This window comes from Salvelinus fontinalis, chromosome 12 (assembly GCF_029448725.1).
Source record: "Salvelinus fontinalis isolate EN_2023a chromosome 12, ASM2944872v1, whole genome shotgun sequence".
Classification (NCBI taxonomy): domain Eukaryota; kingdom Metazoa; phylum Chordata; class Actinopteri; order Salmoniformes; family Salmonidae; genus Salvelinus; species Salvelinus fontinalis.
The window spans coordinates 59,107,731-59,128,357 of NC_074676.1; the positions used below are offsets into that span (position 1 = coordinate 59,107,731).

At 47.8% G+C, this 20,627-nt stretch overlaps 1 protein-coding gene across 3 annotated transcripts in view; it reads right to left on the reverse strand.

Annotated features, from left to right (window-relative positions):
• slc9a7 (solute carrier family 9 member 7) overlaps nucleotides 1-20,627 on the reverse strand; it is a 173,967-nt gene that overhangs the window by 146,210 nt on the left and 7,130 nt on the right. For all 3 annotated transcript variants that reach the window (XM_055941220.1, XM_055941219.1, XM_055941218.1), the window contains exons 2-6: nucleotides 18,892-19,094; nucleotides 15,350-15,427; nucleotides 8,957-9,033; nucleotides 8,772-8,884; nucleotides 8,480-8,585 (exon numbers count right to left, since the gene is read on the reverse strand). In XM_055941220.1, coding sequence (XP_055797195.1) covers nucleotides 8,480-8,585; nucleotides 8,772-8,884; nucleotides 8,957-9,033; nucleotides 15,350-15,427; nucleotides 18,892-19,094 — 577 coding nt within the window. The remainder of the gene's footprint in view (nucleotides 1-8,479; nucleotides 8,586-8,771; nucleotides 8,885-8,956; nucleotides 9,034-15,349; nucleotides 15,428-18,891; nucleotides 19,095-20,627) is intronic.

A 20,627-nucleotide genomic window follows, 5' to 3' on the forward strand; every position in this document is an offset into this window, starting at 1 on the left:
TGTGAAGAGTCCTTCTCCTCCCAGGTTGTGCAAAGCCCGCTTCACAGTACGAACAGCTGCTTCTGCAGCTCCATTCCTGCGAGGGGAGTCTGCTGGGTGGATTTTCCAGCTCCATTCTGTCCCATGCTTGGAAGCTTCATTTTCAAGCTCAGATTTACCTAGTTGATCCAAGAAGATGTAGAGTTCTTTGAGGGCAGGTCTGGCACCCACAAAGTTCTTTCCAGGATCTGACCACAATTTCTTTGGGTGCCCTCTCAGTGCCGTGAATCTTTGGTAAGCCAGTAGGAAGCCTTCCGTCGACTGGTCACTGACAACATCTGTGTGTATAGCTCTGGATACCATGCAACAGAAGACAATACCCCACACCTTGAGCTTGGTTTTCTTTTTCACCTCGTCCTTGACTTCATACGGTCCAAATAAGTCCACTGTTGTGTACTCAAATGGTCTGGCTGGTGTTATCCGCTCGGATGGAAGGTCACTCATGATCTGTTGGCACTTTCTGGCCCTGGCCTTTCTGCACACCACACAATTGTCAACTCTCTTTTTAGCCAGCTTCCGGCCTTTTATCACCCAGGCTTTCTTCCTCATCCGGAGGAGTGTGCCTGCTATTTCTTCATGATTTGCACCATGGGCCTCTTGAGCTAGGAGAGTGGATATCCATGCCTCATATGGTAGAATTGGTACGGCAGTTTCGTCCTCATCAAAGATCTGGAACCTTCCTCCACAAACTAAGAGCCCAGTCTCTTTATCTCTGTAAACAGCGAGTCTGTTGAGAGTGGTATCTTGAAAGGTTATACCTTCTTGAGCTGCAAGGAACAAGTCTCTTAGTGCATCCTCACACTCCCCGACAGTGAGTACAGCTTGTTTGGCTCTGTACCTCCAGTTTGTTGTAAGAGCGTCCTCCCACTTTGGCTTATCTGAGGCTGAATTGTGATTGTCCGGCGTGACATTATTCCTCGGGTTAACCATGAAGACAAGCCAATCCCGCTTGATGTTGTCAGGTAACTTGCTTTCTATGGATCTAATCACTAGAGGGTTGTTGATGGCTCCTGTGCCTCCAAGCTCTGTGAGATCATCCAGTGCCTTCTCTATAGTTTGGATCATGTCGATAACTTTCCTTGGCTGATTTGCTCTTAAAGCAGGAATTTTCTCCAGATCCTCAATTATCTCCAAGGCAATTGTAGACTTGTTTCCATACCTGTTCTCAAGCACCCTGAACATGTCCTCAGCAGTATTGTAAGTAGACAAACGGAGGTCTCTGCACATTCTCTCATCTACACTGTCAATGAGTTGGATCTTCTTTACTTCGACTGAGCCTGTTGGTTCCCCCTGCTTCTGTAGACTCTCCCAGTCTCTCCTCCATCGATGGAAATTCCTTTTATACCCACTGAACTTGGGTAAACAGGTTGGTTTTATTCTCAGTGTCGGCTGTGGAGCTGGCATGGGCATCTGCAGCACTCTCCCTCTGTCTTTATCCTCATCCGCAATTCTTTGCGCTGTGAGAAATCCTGCCCTCCTTGCTTCAAGGTTGTTTCTGAATGCTTTCAGATCCTTTACTCTGGCTTCCAGCCATTCTTTTTCTGCTACTGGAATCCACATCTCCCACTCTGCTAGGCTTGTGATTGCATCTTGGACTTGTGCCTTCGCACCATCCCACCGTAGCTCGAAGCCATCTCTATTTACAGCCATAACAGGTATTTGAGCAACCCCATCACAGGCGGTCTCAGCTTCTTTGATTGCAGACTCCACCTCATCCTCCCCGTATCTAGGCCATAGGTTGGACTGGATCATCCCCCTGACCTCATCCAATCGTACTTCGCATTCTTGGAATGTCTTCTCAAGTTCAGTCTGCTGCTGCTTGCTCAGGTCAGCTTCTTCACCCTCATCGGTTTCAGCTTCAATGTCTGCCAGAAGTCCAGCCCTGTATTCATCATTTGTCTCACTGACCTTCCTTGCCTCCGACGTGAGCTTCTTGAACTCCTCTCGCAGTTCGCTCTTAGTCATGTGTTTTGCACCTCTGCTAAGGAAGTTTGCTTGCTTGGTAAAAGCACTCTTAGCCAAAGTTCTTTCTTGCTTCAGCTCCTTCACTGTTTTCCCAAGAGTTTCCTCCGCCATTTTGAGATGTAAGCCAATACTCCTCTCTGCGACGACAGCTTTCCTGACTTCAGGCCGTTAATCCTTTTGTCTTCACTGCCACGCTGGTTATCAACTGTCAAGTTGTCTAGGTGTTATAATTATTTTCAGCTCTGCCCAAACTTGAAAACGGCTTGCTCAACCCGTGAAGGATGCAAAGGGACAACTCAATTCCTTTCCAGTGTTTTATTATGGTTTTGATGCCATTTGTTGAATATGTTGAAATAGTTGATTTGTTGAATAGAGTAGTTGAATCACAGAGGAATAGGGAATAGGAATAGCACTAGCAATAGGAATAGCACTAGCACTAGGAATAGCACTAGGAATAGGAATAGCACTAGCACTAGGAATAGCACTAGGAATAGGTTGATAACCTTAAACAAACAGAGAATAAACATGCATTATTTTACACTAAACAATGCATGACACAGCAACAAAGCATGGCTTTGAATAAAGTAAACGTTTAAACAATTTAATCTAGCACTTCTAGCAATTACTTCTGCAGTCAGAAAATATCCACAACAAAAGTCAACATTCCTACCAGAGTTAAACATGTAAATTGTGCTAAGCACTGGATGCAACATAATAAATAATTCCAAACATTACATACCAGTTGCGTCTTTATGGTTGAACAATGAGCTGTGTATGTGTTGAGGACCAAACATTTTATACCCATGCTTATCTGACAGGTGCGCATGTAAAAGTAGTCCCTCCAGAAATCCTGGCTCAATTTTTTAGTTCCACCCGTGTTTTTTGGGTTATCTGCCCTCTTGAGGCCTGGAGGTCTTTAAAGGAAGAGCTGCCATTGTGCTCATGTTTTGAGTGTTCTGTTTTGACGCAACACACATTCACAATACGTTTCACAGGCACAATACGTTTCACATTCACAATACGTTTCACAGGCACAACACGTTTCACAGGTACAATACGTTTCACATTCACAATACGTTTCACATTCACAATACGTTTCACAGGGAACAATACGTTTCACAGGTACAATACGTTTCACAGGGAACAATACCTTTCACAGGGAACAATACGTTTCACAGGAACAATACGTTTCACAGGGAACAATACGTTTCACAGGGAACAATACGTTTCCCAGGTACAATACGTTTCACATTCACAATACGTTTCACAGGTACAATACGTTTCCCAGGTACAATACGTTTCACATTCACAATACGTTTCACAGGTACAATACGTTTCACAGGTACAAAACGTTTCACATTCACAATACGTTTCACAGGTACAATACGTTTCCCAGGTACAATACGTTTCACAGGCACAATACGTTTCCCAGGGAACAATACGTTTCACAGGTACAATACGTTTCCCAGGCACAATACGTTTCACAGGCACAATACGTTTCACAGGGAACAATACGTTTCACATTCACAATACGTTTCACATTCACAATACGTTTCACATTCACAATACGTTTCACAGGTACAATACGTTTCACAGGCACAATACGTTTCACAGGCACAATACGTTTCACAGGCACAATACGTTTCACAGGGAACAATACGTTTCACATTCACAATACGTTTCACATTCACAATACGTTTCACAGGGAACAATCTGTTTCACAGGTACAATAAATTTCACAGGTACAATACGTTTCCCAGGTACAATACGTTTCACAGGGAACGATACGTTTCACATTCACAATACGTTTCACAGGTACAATACGTTTCCCAGGTACAATACGTTTCACATTCACAATACGTTTCACAGGTACAATACGTTTCACAGGTACAATACGTTTCACATTCACAATACGTTTCACAGGTACAATACGTTTCACAGGTACAATACGTTTCACAGGTACAATACGTTTCACAGGTACAATACGTTTCACAGGTACAATACGTTTCACAGGGAACAATACGTTTCACAGGGAACAATACGTTTCACAGGTGGCAGGTAGCCTAGCGGTTAGAGCATTGGGCCTGTAAGTGAAAGGTCGCTGTTTTGTATACCCTAACCGACAAGGTGAAAAATATGTTGAAATTCCCTTGAGCAAGACACTTAACCCTAATTTGCTCCAGAGGCGGCATACTACACTGAACAAAAATGAACACCTAACATATAAAGTTTTGGTCCCATGTCTCATGAGCTGAAAGAGATAATTAATCCACCTGACAGGTGTGGCATATCAAGAAGCTGATTAAACCACATGATCATTACATAGGTGCACCTTGTGCTGGGGGACAATAAAAGGCCACTTTAAAATGTGCAGTTGTGTCACACAACACAATGCCACAGATGTCTCAAGTTTTGACAGAGCGTGCAATTGGCATGCTGACTGCAGTACTGTCCACCAGAGCTGTTACCAAATAATTTATTTGGTAACATTTTTATTATTATATACTGCCTCCAAAGTCGTTGTAGAAAATTTGGCAGCGCGTCCAGCTGGCCTCACAACCGCAGGCCTCGTGTAACAACCGCAGGCCTCGTGTAACGACCGCAGGCCTCGTGTAACCACCGCAGGCCTCGTGTAACCACAGCAGGCCTCGTGTAACCACCGCAGGCCTCGTGTAACAACCGCAGGCCTCGTGTAACAACCGCAGGCCTCGTGTAACCACCGCAGGCCTCGTGTAACCACCGCAGGCCTCGTGTAACCACCGCAGGCCTCGTGTAACCACAGCAGGCCTCGTGTAACCACAGCAGGCCTCGTGTAACCACAGCAGGCCTCGTGTAACCACCGCAGGCCTCGTGTAACAACCGCAGGCCTCGTGTAACCACAGCAGGCCTCGTGTAACCACCGCAGGCCTCGTGTAACAACCGCAGGCCTCGTGTAACCACCGCAGGCCTCGTGTAACCACGCCAGTACCCAGGACCTCCACATCCGGCTTCTTCACCTGCGGGACTGTCTGAGGAGTATTTCTGTCTGTAAAAGCCCCTTTGTGGGGAACACTCATACCAATGGCTGCACCCCTGTCCAGTCATGTGAAATCCATAGATTAGGGCATAAATAATTTATTTCAATTGGCTGATTTCCTAATATGAACTGTAACTCAGTAAAATATTTTTAATTGTTTCATGTTGCTTTCATATTTTTGTTCAGTATACTATGACTGACCCTGTAAAACAACACCTATCACACTACTATGACCCTGTAGAACAACACCTATCATACTACTATGACTGACCCTGTAAAACAACACCTATCATACTACTATGACTGACCCTGTAAAACAACACCTATCATACTACTATGACCCTGTAAAACAACACCTATCATACTACTATGACTGACCCTGTAAAACAACACCTATCATACTACTATGACTGACCCTGTAAAACAACACCTATCATACTACTATGACTCTGTAAAACAACACCTATCATACTACTATGACTGACCCTGTAAAACAACACCTATCATACTACTATGACTGACCATGTAAAACAACACCTATCATACTACTATGACTCTGTAAAACAACACCTATCATACTACTATGACTGACCCTGTAAAACAACACCTATCATACTACTATGACTGACCCTGTAAAACAACACCTATCATACTACTATGACTGACCCTGTAAAACAACACCTATCATACTACTATGACTGACCCTGTAAAACAACACCTATCATACTACTATGACTGACCCTGTACAACAACACCTATCATACTACTATGACCCTGTAAAACAACACATATCATACTACTATGACTGACCCTGTAAAACAACACCTATCATACTACTATGACCCTGTAAAACAACACATATCATACTACTATGACTGACCCTGTAAAACAACACCTATCATACTACTATGACTGACCCTGTAAAACAACACCTATCATACTACTATGGCTGACCCTGTAACACAACACCTATCATACTACTATGACTGACCCTGTAAAACAACACCTATCATACTACTATGACTGACCCTGTAAAACAACACCTATCATACTACTATGACTGACCCTGTAAAACAACACCTATCATACTACTATGACTCTGTAAAACAACACCTATCATACTACTATGACCCTGTAAAACAACACCTATCATACTACTATGACCCTGTAAAACAACACCTATCATACTACTATGGCTGACCCTGTAAAACAACACCTATCATACTACTATGACCCTGTAAAACAACACCTATCATACTACTATGACTGACCCTGTAAAACAACACCTATCATACTACTATGACTGACCCTGTAAAACAACACCTATCATACTACTATGACTGACCCTGTAAAACAACACCTATCACACTACTATGACCCTGTAAAACAACACCTATCATACTACTATGACTGACCCTGTAGAACAACACCTATCATACTACTATGACTGACCCTGTAAAACAACACCTATCATACTACTATGACTGACCCTGTAAAACAACACCTATCATACTACTATGACCCTGTAAAACAACACCTATCATACTACTATGGCTGACCCTGTAAAACAACACCTATCATACTACTATGACTGACCCTGTAAAACAACACCTATCATACTACTATGACTGACCCTGTAAAACAACACCTATCATACTACTATGACTGACCCTGTAAAACAACACCTATCATACTACTATGACTGACCCTGTAAAACAACACCTATCATACTACTATGACTGACCCTGTACAACAACACCTATCATACTACTATGACCCTGTAAAACAACACATATCATACTACTATGACTGACCCTGTAAAACAACACCTATCATACTACTATGACCCTGTAAAACAACACATATCATACTACTATGACTGACCCTGTAAAACAACACCTATCATACTACTATGACTGACCCTGTAAAACAACACCTATCATACTACTATGGCTGACCCTGTAACACAACACCTATCATACTACTATGACTGACCCTGTAAAACAACACCTATCATACTACTATGACTGACCCTGTAAAACAACACCTATCATACTACTATGACTGACCCTGTAAAACAACACCTATCATACTACTATGACTCTGTAAAACAACACCTATCATACTACTATGACCCTGTAAAACAACACCTATCATACTACTATGACCCTGTAAAACAACACCTATCATACTACTATGGCTGACCCTGTAAAACAACACCTATCATACTACTATGACCCTGTAAAACAACACCTATCATACTACTATGACTGACCCTGTAAAACAACACCTATCATACTACTATGACTGACCCTGTAAAACAACACCTATCATACTACTATGACTGACCCTGTAAAACAACACCTATCATACTACTATGACTGACCCTGTAAAACAACACCTATCATACTACTATGACTGACCCTTTACAACAACACCTATCATACTACTATGACTGACCCAGCAAAACAATACATTTCACTGCACCATCCGATGTATGTGACAATAAAACCTTTTTTAATTGTATCATACGCTCTTTCACATAACACGTGTCATTGCAGCTGCCAGCTACACCACACTGGTCCAGCAGGGGTCAGTAGAGCACCAGGTCTGTCTCAGCTCCACATGGACAACATTAGTGATGTAAGACTGTCTGTCACCTCGGTGAGGAATCTCTACAACATCGGGGGAAAGGAGGGGAAACGACGACGGAACAGGAGTATTTCCCAGAAACTGAGGAACCCTCTGACACACACACACACACACACACACAGAGAGAGAGAGAGACAGAGCGAGACAGACAGAGAGAGACAGAAAGAGAGAGAGAGAGACAGAAAGAGAGAGACACAGCGAGAGAGACAGAGCGAGACAGACAGAGAGAGAGAGAAAGAGAGAGACAGAGCGAGAAAGAGAGAGACAGAAAGAGAGAGAGAGAGACAGAGCGAGAAAGAGAGAGACAAAGCGAGAGAGAGAGAGACAGACAGAGAGAGAGTGAGACAGAGAGAGAGAGACAGACAGAGCGAGACAGAGAGAGAGAGAGACAGAGCGAGAAAGAGAGAGAGAGAGAAAGAGAGAGAGAGAGACAGAGCGAGAAAGAGAGAGACAGACAGAGATAGACAGAGCGAGAGAGACAGAGCGAGAGAGACAAGGCGAGAGAGACAAGGCGAGAGAGACAAGGCGAGAGAGACAAGGCGAGAGAGACAAGGCGAGAGAGAGAGAGACAGAAAGAGAGAGAGAGACAGAGCGAGAAAGAGAGAGACAGAGCGAGACAGACAGAGCGAGAGAGACAAGGCGAGAGAGACAAGGCGAGAGAGACAAGGCGAGAGAGACAAGGCGAGAGAGACAAGGCGAGAGAGACAAGGCGAGAGAGACAGAGGGAGAGAGACAGAGCGAGAGAGACAGAACGAGAGAGAGAGCGAGAGAGCGCTAGGAGGAGCGAGGAGAAGCACGGTAACATACGAGGAGAGGACGATGGCCACTGCGTCGTTCATGACACTCTCTCCAAACAGCAGGGCATAAAGATCCACATCTGCATGGAGCTCATTGAAGATGGCCAGCACCGTCACTGAAATACACACACACACACACACACACACACACTTAAGAGAGTTGGGGAGCAACGTGTTGCTTGCCAGGATGTACCATGTACCATACCATGATATGTTAAGGACGGACTGCAGAGGTATGCTCCTGGAGGTCTGTCGAGAGAGCCCTCCACTGGGATGAGGTGGGGAGGAGCTCCAGTGCCTACCTGGGTCAGTGGCAGAGACGATGGCGCCAAAGAAAAGACAGTCTGTGTAGTAGAACTTGTTAGTCAGCTGCCCTAGGAACTGCATCAGCTTCACCACGCCATACATCAGGTTTCTGAAGAGAGGAGAGGAAGAGTTCCAACCCAGACATGATCTAAAAATCAGCCCCAACAACACACTGACTCACCCAATGACGAAGCATGAGATAGCTGTTCCTAGGAAGGCATAGGTTATGATGGAGCCCAGGTTCCTGAAGAAGTGTCTCTGGAAAAAGACAAGGGATGTTATAATCGATAGGCTACATCATAGAATGTAGAGAAGTCAGTGTGTGATCTACATGGGCATTAAATAAACATGTATTTCTGTGCCATTGATATGTCAGTCAGCCCCACAAGAGGATCTTGGTGTGCAGGGAGAGGGTTGCCTGTCATCTCCCCCCACAAGAGGACCTTGTTGTGCAGGGAGAGGGTTGCCTGTCATCTCCCCTCACAAGAGGACCTTGGTGTGCAGGGAGAGGGTTGCCTGTCATCTCCCCCTCACAAGAGGACCTTGGTGTGCAGGGAGAGGGTTGCCTGTCATCTCCCCCCACAAGAGGACCTTGGTGTGCAGGGAGAGGGTTGCCTGTCATCTCCCCTCACAAGAGGACCTTGTTGTGCAGGGAGAGGGTTGCCTGTCATCTCCCCTCACAAGAGGACCTTGGTGTGCAGGGAGAGGGTTGCCTGTCATCTCCCCTCACAAGAGGACCTTGGTGTGCAGGGAGAGGGTTGCCTGTCATCTCCCCCCACAAGAGGACCTTGGTGTGCAGGGAGAGGGTTGCCTGTCATCTCCCCTCACAAGAGGACCTTGGTGTGCAGGGAGAGTGTTGCCTGTCATCTCCCCTCACAAGAGGACCTTGGTTTGCAGGGAGAGGGTTGCCTGTCATCTCCCCCCACAAGAGGACCTTGGTGTGCAGGGAGAGGGTTGCCTGTCATCTCCCCCTCACAAGAGGACCTTGGTGTGCAGGGAGAGGGTTGCCTGTCATCTCCCCCTCACAAGAGGACCTTGGTGTGCAGGGAGAGGGTTGCCTGTCATCTCCCCTCACAAGAGGACCTTGGTGTGCAGGGAGAGGGTTGCCTGTCATCTCCCCTCACAAGAGGACCTTGGTGTGCAGGGAGAGGGTTGCCTGTCATCTCCCCCTCACAAGAGGACCTTGGTGTGCAGGGAGAGGGTTGCCTGTCATCTCCCCTCACAAGAGGACCTTGGTGTGCAGGGAGAGGGTTGCCTGTCATCTCCCCTCACAAGATGACCTTGGTGTGCAGGGAGAGTGTTGCCTGTCATCTGCCCTCAGAGAGCAACTTGCAGTCTCTCTTCTGGGTCCCTTCTAGCCACCAGCCGTTGGTGGCCTGGTCACTCCCTCTACAACAGACCCTCCTCCTCATGGGAGTGTGACTGGACTGGCAGGAGAACACAGTACAGTCTGACAACAGCTCACCTTTTAGTAGGTACATTTCTATGGCAATGAAACATTCAGAACGGACCTGCTCTGGAGCAGGCTAACTAAGAGCCAACTCCATTTATCCTACATTCAGAACTGACCTGCTCTGGGGCAGGCTAACTAAGAGCCAACTCCATTTATCCTACATTCAGAACTGACCTGCTCTGGGGCAGGCTAACTAAGAGCCAACTCCATTTATCCTGAATGAAGTGTCTGAGACATGAGTTGAGGACCAATCAAATCCCCTCCCTCTCACAAAGACCGTGTCACCTCCTTCATTTGAGGAATACAAATGATTCAAGATTTTATTAATGAAATGTTGTGTAAAGAAATGGTAATGTTAAAATACCTATCACATGGCCTCCTGAGAGGAGCAGTGGTCTAAGACACTAGAGATCCTGGTTCCAGACCATGCTCTGTCTCATACACTAGAGATCCTGGTTCCAGTCCAGGCTCTGTCTCAGCAGTCTAAGACACTGGAGATCCTGGTTCCAGTCCAGGCTCTGTCTCAGTGGTCTAAGACACTAGAGATCCTGGTTCAGGTCCAGGCTTTGTCTCAGTGGTCTAAGACACTAGAGATCCTGGTTCCAGTCCAGGCTCTGTCTCAGTGGTCTAAGACACTAGAGATCCTGGTTCCAGTCCAGGCTCTGTCTCAGTGGTCTAAGACACTAGAGATCCTGGTTCCAGTCCAGGCTCTGTCTCAGGGGTCTAAGACACTAGAGATCCTGGTTCCAGTCCAGGCTCTGTCTCAGTGGTCTAAGACACTAGTGATACTGGTTCCAGTCCAGGCTCTGTCTCAGTGGTCTAAGACACTAGAGATCCTGGTTCCAGTCCAGGCTCTGTCTCAGTGGTCTAAGACACTAGAGATCCTGGTTCCAGTCCAGGCTCTGTCTCAGTGGTCTAAGACACTAGAGATCCTGGTTCCAGTCCAGGCTCTGTCTCAGCGGTCTAAGACACTGGAGATCCTGGTTCCAGTCCAGGCTCTGTCTCAGTGGTCTAAGACACTAGAGATCCTGGTTCTAGTCCAGGCTCTGTCTCAGTGGTCTAAGACACTAGAGATCCTGGTTCCAGTCCAGGCTCTGTCTCAGTGGTCTAAGACACTAGAGATCCTGGTTCCAGTCCAGGCTCTGTCTCAGTGGCCTAAGACACTAGAGATCCTGGTTCCAGTCCAGGCTCTGTCTCAGTGGTCTAAGACACTAGAGATCCTGGTTCAGGTCCAGGCTTTGTCTCAGTGGTCTAAGACACTAGAGATCCTGGTTCCAGTCCAGGCTCTGTCTCAGTGGTCTAAGACACTAGAGATCCTGGTTCCAGTCCAGGCTCTGTCTCAGTGGTCTAAGACACTAGAGATCCTGGTTCCAGTCCAGGCTCTGTCTCAGGGGTCTAAGACACTAGAGATCCTGGTTCCAGTCCAGGCTCTGTCTCAGTGGTCTAAGACACTAGTGATACTGGTTCCAGTTCAGGCTCTGTCTCAGTGGTCTAAGACACTAGAGATCCTGGTTCCAGTCCAGGCTCTGTCTCAGTGGTCTAAGACACTAGAGATCCTGGTTCCAGTCCAGGCTCTGTCTCAGCGGTCTAAGACACTGGAGATCCTGGTTCCAGTCCAGGCTCTGTCTCAGTGGTCTAAGACACTAGAGATCCTGGTTCCAGTCCAGGCTCTGTCTCAGTGGTCTAAGACACTAGAGATCCTGGTTCCAGTCCAGGCTCTGTCTCAGTGGTCTAAGACACTAGAGATCCTGGTTCCAGTCCAGGCTCTGTCTCAGTGGTCTAAGACACTAGAGATCCTGGTTCTAGTCCAGGCTCTGTCTCAGTGGTCTAAGACACTAGAGATCCTGGTTCCAGTCCAGGCTCTGTCTCAGTGGTCTAAGACACTAGAGATCCTGGTTCCAGTCCAGGCTCTGTCTCAGTGGTCTAAGACACTAGAGATCCTGGTTCCAGTCCAGGTTCTGTCTCAGTGGTCTAAGACACTAGAGATCCTGGTTCCAGTCCAGGCTCTGTCTCAGTGGTCTAAGACACTAGAGATCCTGGTTCCAGTCCAGGCTCTGTCTCAGTGGTCTAAGACACTAGAGATCCTGGTTCCAGTCCAGGCTCTGTCTCAGTGGTCTAAGACACTAGAGATCCTGGTTCCAGTCCAGGCTCTGTCTCAGTGGTCTAAGACACTAGAGATCCTGGTTCCAGTCCAGGCTCTGTCTCAGTGGTCTAAGACACTAGAGATCCTGGTTCCAGTCCAGGCTCTGTCTCAGTGGTCTAAGACACTAGAGATCCTGGTTCTAGTCCAGGCTCTGTCTCAGTGGTCTAAGACACTAGAGATCCTGGTTCCAGTCTAGGCTCTGTCTCAGTGGTCTAAGACACTAGAGATCCTGGTTCTAGTCCAGGCTCTGGCTCAGTGGTCTAAGACACTAGAGATCCTGGTTCTAGTCCAGGCTCTGTCTCAGTGGTCTAAGACACTAGAGATCCTGGTTCTAGTCCAGGCTCTGGCTCAGTGGTCTAAGACACTAGAGATCCTGGTTCCAGTCCAGGCTCTGTCTCAGTGGTCTAAGACACTAGAGATCCTGGTTCTAGTCCAGGCTCTGTCTCAGTGGTCTAAGACACTAGAGATCCTGGTTCCAGTCCAGGCTCTGTCTCAGTGGTCTAAGACACTAGAGATCCTGGTTCCAGTCTAGGCTCTGTCTCAGTGGTCTAAGACACTAGAGATCCTGGTTCTAGTCCAGGCTCTGGCTCAGTGGTCTAAGACACTAGAGATCCTGGTTCCAGTCCAGGCTCTGTCTCAGTGGTCTAAGACACTAGAGATCCTGGTTCCAGTCCAGGCTCTGTCTCAGTGGTCTAAGACACTAGAGATCCTGGTTCCAGTCCAGGCTCTGTCTCAGTGGTCTAAGACACTAGAGATCCTGGTTCCAGTCCAGGCTCTGTCTCAGTGGTCTAAGACACTAGAGATCCTGGTTCTAGTCCAGGCTCTGTCTCAGTGGTCTAAGACACTAGAGATCCTGGTTCCAGTCCAGGCTCTGTCTCTGTGGTCTAAGACACTAGAGATCCTGGTTCCAGTCCAGGCTCTGTCTCAGTGGTCTAAGACACTAGAGATCCTGGTTCCAGTCCAGGCTCTGTCTCAGTGGTCTAAGACACTAGAGATCCTGGTTCCAGTAAGAACTGTCCAGGTTTCTCAACATCGCAACAGTGTTCAGTTGACTCAGGACATTGTTACTGATATTAAAGGGTTAACTACTGTAGCAAGGAGCTCAACCTGATCTGGGCATCTACTGTGGTCCAGATTGGCTGATCTGCTGCAACAACGAGCTCTCTGCTCTCCGTCCGGGTTAGGGGAGGGTTTGGCCCGGCGTCGTCCGGGTTAGGGGAGGGTTTGGCCCAGCGTCGTCCGGGTTAGGGGAGGGTTTGGCCCAGCGTCGTCCGGGTTAGGGTAGGGCTTGGCCCAGCGTCGTCCGGGTTAGGGGAGGGTTTGGTCCAGCGTCGTCCGGGTTAGGGTAGGGCTTGGCCCAGCGTCGTCCGGGTTAGGGGAGGGTTTGGTCCAGCGTCGTCCGGGTTAGGGGAGGGTTTGGTCCAGCGTCGTCCGGGTTAGGGGAGGGTTTGGTCCAGCGTCGTCCGGGTTAGGGGAGGGTTTGGCCCAGCGTCGTCCGGGTTAGGGGAGGGTTTGGCCCGGCGTCGCCCGGGTTAGGGGAGGGTTTGGTCCAGCGTCGTCCGGGTTAGGGTAGGGTTTGGCCCAGCGTCGTCCGGGTTAGGGGAGGGTTTGGTCCAGCGTCGTCCGGGTTAGGGGAGGGTTTGGCCCAGCGTCGTCCGGGTTAGGGGAGGGTTTGGCCCAGCGTCGTCCGGGTTAGGGGAGGGTTTGGCCCAGCGTCGTCCGGGTTAGGGTAGGGCTTGGCCCAGCGTCGTCCGGGTTAGGGGAGGGTTTGGCCCAGCGTCGTCCGGGTTAGGGGAGGGTTTGGCCCAGCGTCGTCCGGGTTAGGGGAGGGTTTGGCCCAGCGTCGTCCGGGTTAGGGGAGGGTTTGGCCCAGCGTCGTCCGGGTTAGGGGAGGGTTTGGCCCGGCGTCGTCCGGGTTAGGGTAGGGCTTGGCCCAGCGTCGTCCGGGTTAGGGGAGGGTTTGGTCCAGCGTCGTCCGGGTTAGGGGAGGGTTTGGCCCAGCGTCGTCCGGGTTAGGGGAGGGTTTGGCCCAGCGTCGTCCGGGTTAGGGGAGGGTTTGGCCCAGCGTCGTCCGGGTTAGTGTAGGATTTGGCCCAGCGTCGTTAGGGTTAGGGGAGGGTTTGGCCCAGCGTCGTCCGGGTTAGGGGAGGGTTTGGCCCAGCGTCGTCCGGGTTAGTGTAGGATTTGGCCCAGCGTCGTTAGGGTTAGGGGTGGGTTTGGCCCAGCGTCGTCCGGGTTAGGGGTGGGTTTGGCCCGGCGTCGTCCGGGTTAGGGGTGGGTTTGGCCCGGCGTCGCCCGGGTTAGGGGAGGGTTTGGCCCGGCGTCGTCCGGGTTAGGGGAGGGTTTGGCCCGGCGTCGTCCGGGTTAGGGGAGGGTTTGGCCCGGCGTCGTCCGGGTTAGGGGAGGGTTTGGCCCGGCGTCGTTCGGGTTAGGGGTGGGTTTGGCCCGGCGTCGTCCGGGTTAGGGGAGGGTTTGGCCCAGCGTCGTCCGGGTTAGGGGAGGGTTTGGCCCATCGTCGTCCGGGTTAGGGGAGGGTTTGGCCCAGCGTCGTTCGGGTTAGGGAGGGTTTGGCCCAGCGTCGTCCGGGTTAGGGGAGGGTTTGGCCCAGCGTCGTCCGGGTTAGGGGAGGGATTGGCCCGGCGTCGTCCGGGTTAGGGGAGGGATTGGCCCGGCGTCGTCCGGGTTAGGGGAGGGTTTGGCCCAGCGTCGTCCGGGTTAGGGGAGGGTTTGGCCCATCGTCGTCCGGGTTAGGGGAGGGTTTGGCCCAGCGTCGTCCGGGTGAGGGGTGGGTTTGGCCCAGCGTCGTCCGGGTTAGGGGTGGGTTTGGCCCAGCGTCGTCCGGGTTAGGGGTGGGTTTGGCCGGGGTAGGCAGTCATTGTAAAATAAGAATTTGTTCTTAACCGACTTGCCTCGTTAAATAAAACATTTTTTTTTTTTAAATAGAGAATACAAATACAAACGTTAAAGCTGTCACTTACCTTTTTGAGACTATATCCAGCATGGAAAATGATTGGAGGTAGCAGAATATTGAAGAATACTTCAGGGTCAAAGGTAACCTGTACATTTAGGAGAAAAACATGTATGTTAACAGATGAATCCTAAAGAAGTTGCTATTAGCTTGATGACTGATGACAAAGAGGTTACATTGTAAAGCACTACCAACAAGGGCTTGTGATCTAATACTTAGCGAGCCTGGACTGTACAGACAACGACAGATCTAGGATGCAGAGAATGACATGGAAATGGGTTTGACTGTACTCTGGAAAATGATTTCAGGATGCCTTTCAGTTGTGTGGTGTTTAGTCAGGAGGGGGGTTATACAGTTCAGTAGTTAGGGGGGGGTTATACAGTTCAGTAGTGGGGGGGGAGTTACACAGTTCAGTTGGGGGGGGGGGGGGTTATACAGTTCAGTAGTTGGGGGGGGGGGTTATACAGTTCAGTAGTGGGGGGGAGTTACACAGTTCAGTTGGGGGGGGGGGGGGTTATACAGTTCAGTAGTTGGGGGGGGGGGGTTACACAGTTCAGTTGGGGGGGGGGGTTATACAGTTCAGTAGTTGGGGCGGGGGGGGGTTACACAGTTCAGTAGCTGGGGGGGGGGGTTATACAGTTCAGTAGCTGGGGGGGGTTATACAGTTCAGTTGGGGGCGGGGGTTATACACTTCAGTAGTTGGGGGGGGGGGGGGGGTTATACAGTTCAGTAGCTGGGGGGGGGGGGGGTTACACAGTTCAGTAGCTGGGGGGGGGTTATACAGTTCAGTAGCTGGGGGGGGTTATACAGTTCAGTTGGGGGGGGGGTTACACAGTTCAGTAGCTGGGGGGGGTTATACAGTTCAGTAGCTGGGGGGGGTTATACAGTTCAGTTGGGGGGGGGGGGGTTATACAGTTCAGTAGTTGGGGGGGGGGGGTTACACAGTTCAGTAGCTGGGGGGGGGGGGGTTATACAGTTCAGTAGCTGGAGGGGGTTATACAGTTCAGTTGGGGGCGGGGGTTATACACTTCAGTAGTTGGGGGGGGGGGGTATACAGTTCAGTAGTTGGGGGGGGGGGGGGTTATACAGTTCAGTAGCTGGGGGGGGTTATACAGTTCAGTTGGGGGCGGGGGTTATACACTTCAGTAGTTGGGGGGGGGGGGGTTATACAGTTCAGTAGCTGGGGGGGGTTATACAGTTCAGTAGCTGGGGGGGGTTATACAGTTCAGTTGGGGGGGGGGGGTTACACAGTTCAGTAGCTGGGGGGGGTTATACAGTTCAGTAGCTGGGAGGGGTTATACAGTTCAGTAGTTGGGGGGGGGGGTTACACAGTTCAGTAGCTGGGGGGGGGGTTATACAGTTCAGTAGCTGGGTGGGGTTATACTGTTCAGTTGGGGGCGGGGGTTATACACTTCAGTAGTTGGGGGGGGGGGGGGTATACAGTTCAGTTGTTGGGGGGGGTTATACAGTTCAGTTGTTAGGGGGGAGTTATACAGTCCAGTAGTTGGGGGGGGGGGGTTATACAGTTCAGTTGTTAGGGGGGGGGGGATTATACAGTTCAGTAGTTAGGGGGGGGGGGGTTATACAGTTCAGTAGTTATGCTGCAGTAGTTTATGTGTCGGGGGGCTAGGGTCAGTTGGTTATACCTGGAGTACTTCTCCTGTCTTATCCAGTGTCCTGTGTGAATTTAAGTATGCTCTCTATAATTCTCTCATTCTCTCTTTCTTTGTCTCTCTCGGAGGACCTGAGCCCTAGGACCATACGTCAGGACTACCGGGCATGATGACTCCTTGCTGTCCCCAGTCCACCTGGCCTTGCTGCTATTCCAGTTTCAACTGTTCTGCCTGCGTTTACGGAACCCCTACGTGTCCCAGACCTGCTGTTTTCAACTCTTAATGATCGGCTATGAAAATCCAACTGAGATTTATTCCTGATTATTATTTGACCATGCTTGTCATTTATGAACATTTTGAAAATCTTGGCTCTCTCTAATTTTCTCCTTCTCTCTTTCTTTCTCTCGGAGGACCTGAGCCCTGGGACCATACGTCGGGACTACCGGGCATGATGACTCCTTACTGTCCCCAGTCCACCTGGCCTTGCTGCTATTCCAGTTTCAACTGTTCTGCCTGCGGTTATGGAACCCCTACCTGTCCCAGACCTGCTATTTTCAACTCTTAATGATCAGCTATGAAAAGCCAACTGAAAATTATTCATGATTATTATTTGACCATTCTTGTCACTTATGAACATTTTTGAACATCTTGGCATAGTTCTGTTATAATCTCCACCCGGCACAGCCAGAAGAGGACTGGCCACCCCTCATAGCCTGGTTCCTCTCTAGGTTTCTTCCTAGGGTTTGGCCTTTCTAGGGAGTTTTTCCTAGCCACCCCTCATAGCCTGGTTCCTCTCTAGGTTTCTTCCTAGGTTTTGGCCTTCCTAGGGAGTTTTTCCTAGCCACCGTGCTTCTACACCTGCATTCTAGCTGTTTGGGGTTTTAGGCTGGGTTTCTGTACAGCACTTTGAGATATTAGCTGATGTACGAAGGGCTATATAAAATAAACTTGATTGATTGATTGATTGAGTAGTTGGGGGGGGGGGGATTATACAGTTCAGTTGTTAGGGGGGGGGATTATACAATTCAGTAGTAGGGGGGGGGGGGATTATACAGTTCAGTAGTTGGGGGGGATTATACAATTCAGTAGTAGGGGGGGGATTATACAGTTCAGTAGTTGGGGGGGGGGGGTATACAGTTCAGTTGTTAGGGGGGGTTTATACAGTTCAGTAGTTAGGGGGGGTTTATACAGTTCAGTAGTTGGGGGGGGGTTATACAGTTCAGTAGTTGGGGGGGGTTATACAGTTCAGTTGTTAGGGGGGGTTTATACAGTTCAGTTGTTAGGGGGGGTTTATACAGTTCAGTAGTTGGGGGGGATTATACAGTTCAGTTGTTAGGGGGGGTTTATACAGTTCAGTAGTTGGGGGGGGGTTATACAGTTCAGTTGTTAGGGGGGGTTTATACAGTTCAGTAGTTGGGGGGGGGGTTATACAGTTCAGTTGTTAGGGGGGGGGTTATACAGTTCAGTTGTGTTTAGTCAGTAGTTGGGGGGGGGGGGGGGGGGTTATACAGTTCAGTTGTGTTTAGTCAGTAGTTGAGGGGGGGGGGGGGGTTATACAGTTCAGTTGTGTTTAGTCAGTAGTTGAGGGGGGGGGGGGGGGTTATACAGTTCAGTTGTGTTTAGTCAGTAGTTGGGGGGGGGGGGGTTATTCAGTTCAGTTGTGTTTAGTCAGTAGTTGGGGTGGGGGGGGTTATTCAGTTCAGTTGTGTTTAGTCAGTAGTTGGGGGGGGGGGGTTATTCAGTTCAGTTGTGTTTAGTCAGTAGTTGAGGGGGTTATCATAACTATATTATTGTGCAGCATATCATTCTGTTCCAACATAGTGTGTGTGTGTGTGTGTGTGTGTGTGTGTGTGTGTGTGTGTGTGTGTGTGTGTGTGTGTGTGTGTGTGTGTGTGTGTGTGTGTGTGTGTGTGTGTGTGTGTGTGTGTGTGTGTGTTACCTTACGCAGCATGTCATTCTGCTCCACGTTGTGTATCTCCCTGGAGTTGATCTCTCCTTTCAGCGTGTACTCAAAGAACTTCCCACTGACGTTCAGCAGGAGCTCACTGACTGGCCCCTCCTCAAGAGAACAGCTGGGAGGAGTTTTTTTGTGGTAGCTGGTGGCTGGGATTCCATAACGCAGGATCACACCTACCAACAGTCCTGGGAACGAGAGCGAGAGAGAGAGGGAGGAAGGGAGGGCAAGAGAGAGAGAGAGGGAGGGAAGGCGAGAGAGAGAGGAAGGGAGGGCAAGAGAGAGAGAGAGGAAGGGAGGGCAAGAGAGAGAGAGAGAGAGAGAGGGAGGGAAGGCGAGAGAGAGAGGGAGAGAGAGGGAGGCGAGAGAGAGAGAGAGAGGGCGAGAGAGAGGGCGAAAGAGAGGAAGGGAGGGCAAGAGAGAGAGAGAGAGGGAGGGCGAGGGAGAGAGAGGGAGCGAGAGGGCGAGAGAGAGAAAGGGAAGGCGAGAGAGCGAGAGGGAGGGCGAGAGAGAGAGAGATATATACCGAGGATAGAATATCTTTACACTGCCATAATTTCTTAAACCGGGTATGAGGTGGCTTATGGTAGAGAAATTGACATTCAATTCTCTGGCAACCGTTCTGGTGGACATTCCTGCACTCAGCATGCCAATTGCACACTCCCTCAAAACATCTGTGGCATTGTGTTGTGTGACAAAACCGCCTTTTATTGTCCCCGGCACAAGGTGCACCTGTGTAATGATCATGTTGTTTAATCAGCTTCTTGATATGCCACACCTGTCAGGTGGATGGATTATCTTGGAAAAGGAGAAATGCTCACTAACAGGGATGTAAACTAATTTGAGCACAACATTTGAGAGAAATAAGCTTTTTGTGCAAATGGAACATTTCTGGGATATTTTATTTCAGCTTATTATTACTAGCTACATTATTACTATTATTATTATTAACATTATTATTAGCTACATTATTATTATTACCAGCTACATTATTTATTATTATTATTACTAGCTACATTATTTATTATTATTATTACTAGCTACATTATTTATTATTATTATTACTAGCTACATTATTTATTATTATTAACTACATTATTTATTATTATTTATTATTATTATTACTAGCTACATTATTATTATTATTATTATCTACATTATTTATTATTATTATTATTATTATTATTATTACTAGCTACATTATTATTATTATTATTACTAGCTACATTATTTATTATTATTATTATTACTAGCTACATTATTTATTAATATTATTATTATTATTATTATTATTACTAGCTACATTATTATTATTATTATTATTACTAGCTACATTATTATTATTATTATTATTACTAGCTACATTATTTATTATTATTATTATTACTAGCTACATTATTTATTATTATTATTATTACTAGCTACATTATTATTATTATTATTACTAGCTACATTATTTATTATTATTATTATTACTAGCTACATTATTTATTATTATTATTATTACTAGCTACATTATTTATTAATATTATTATTATTATTATTATTATTACTAGCTACATTATTATTTATTATTATTATTACTAGCTACATTATTATTATTATTATTATTATTACTAGCTACATTATTTATTAATATTATTATTATTATTATTATTATTACTAGCTACATTATTATTTATTATTATTATTACTAACTACATTATTATTATTATTATTAT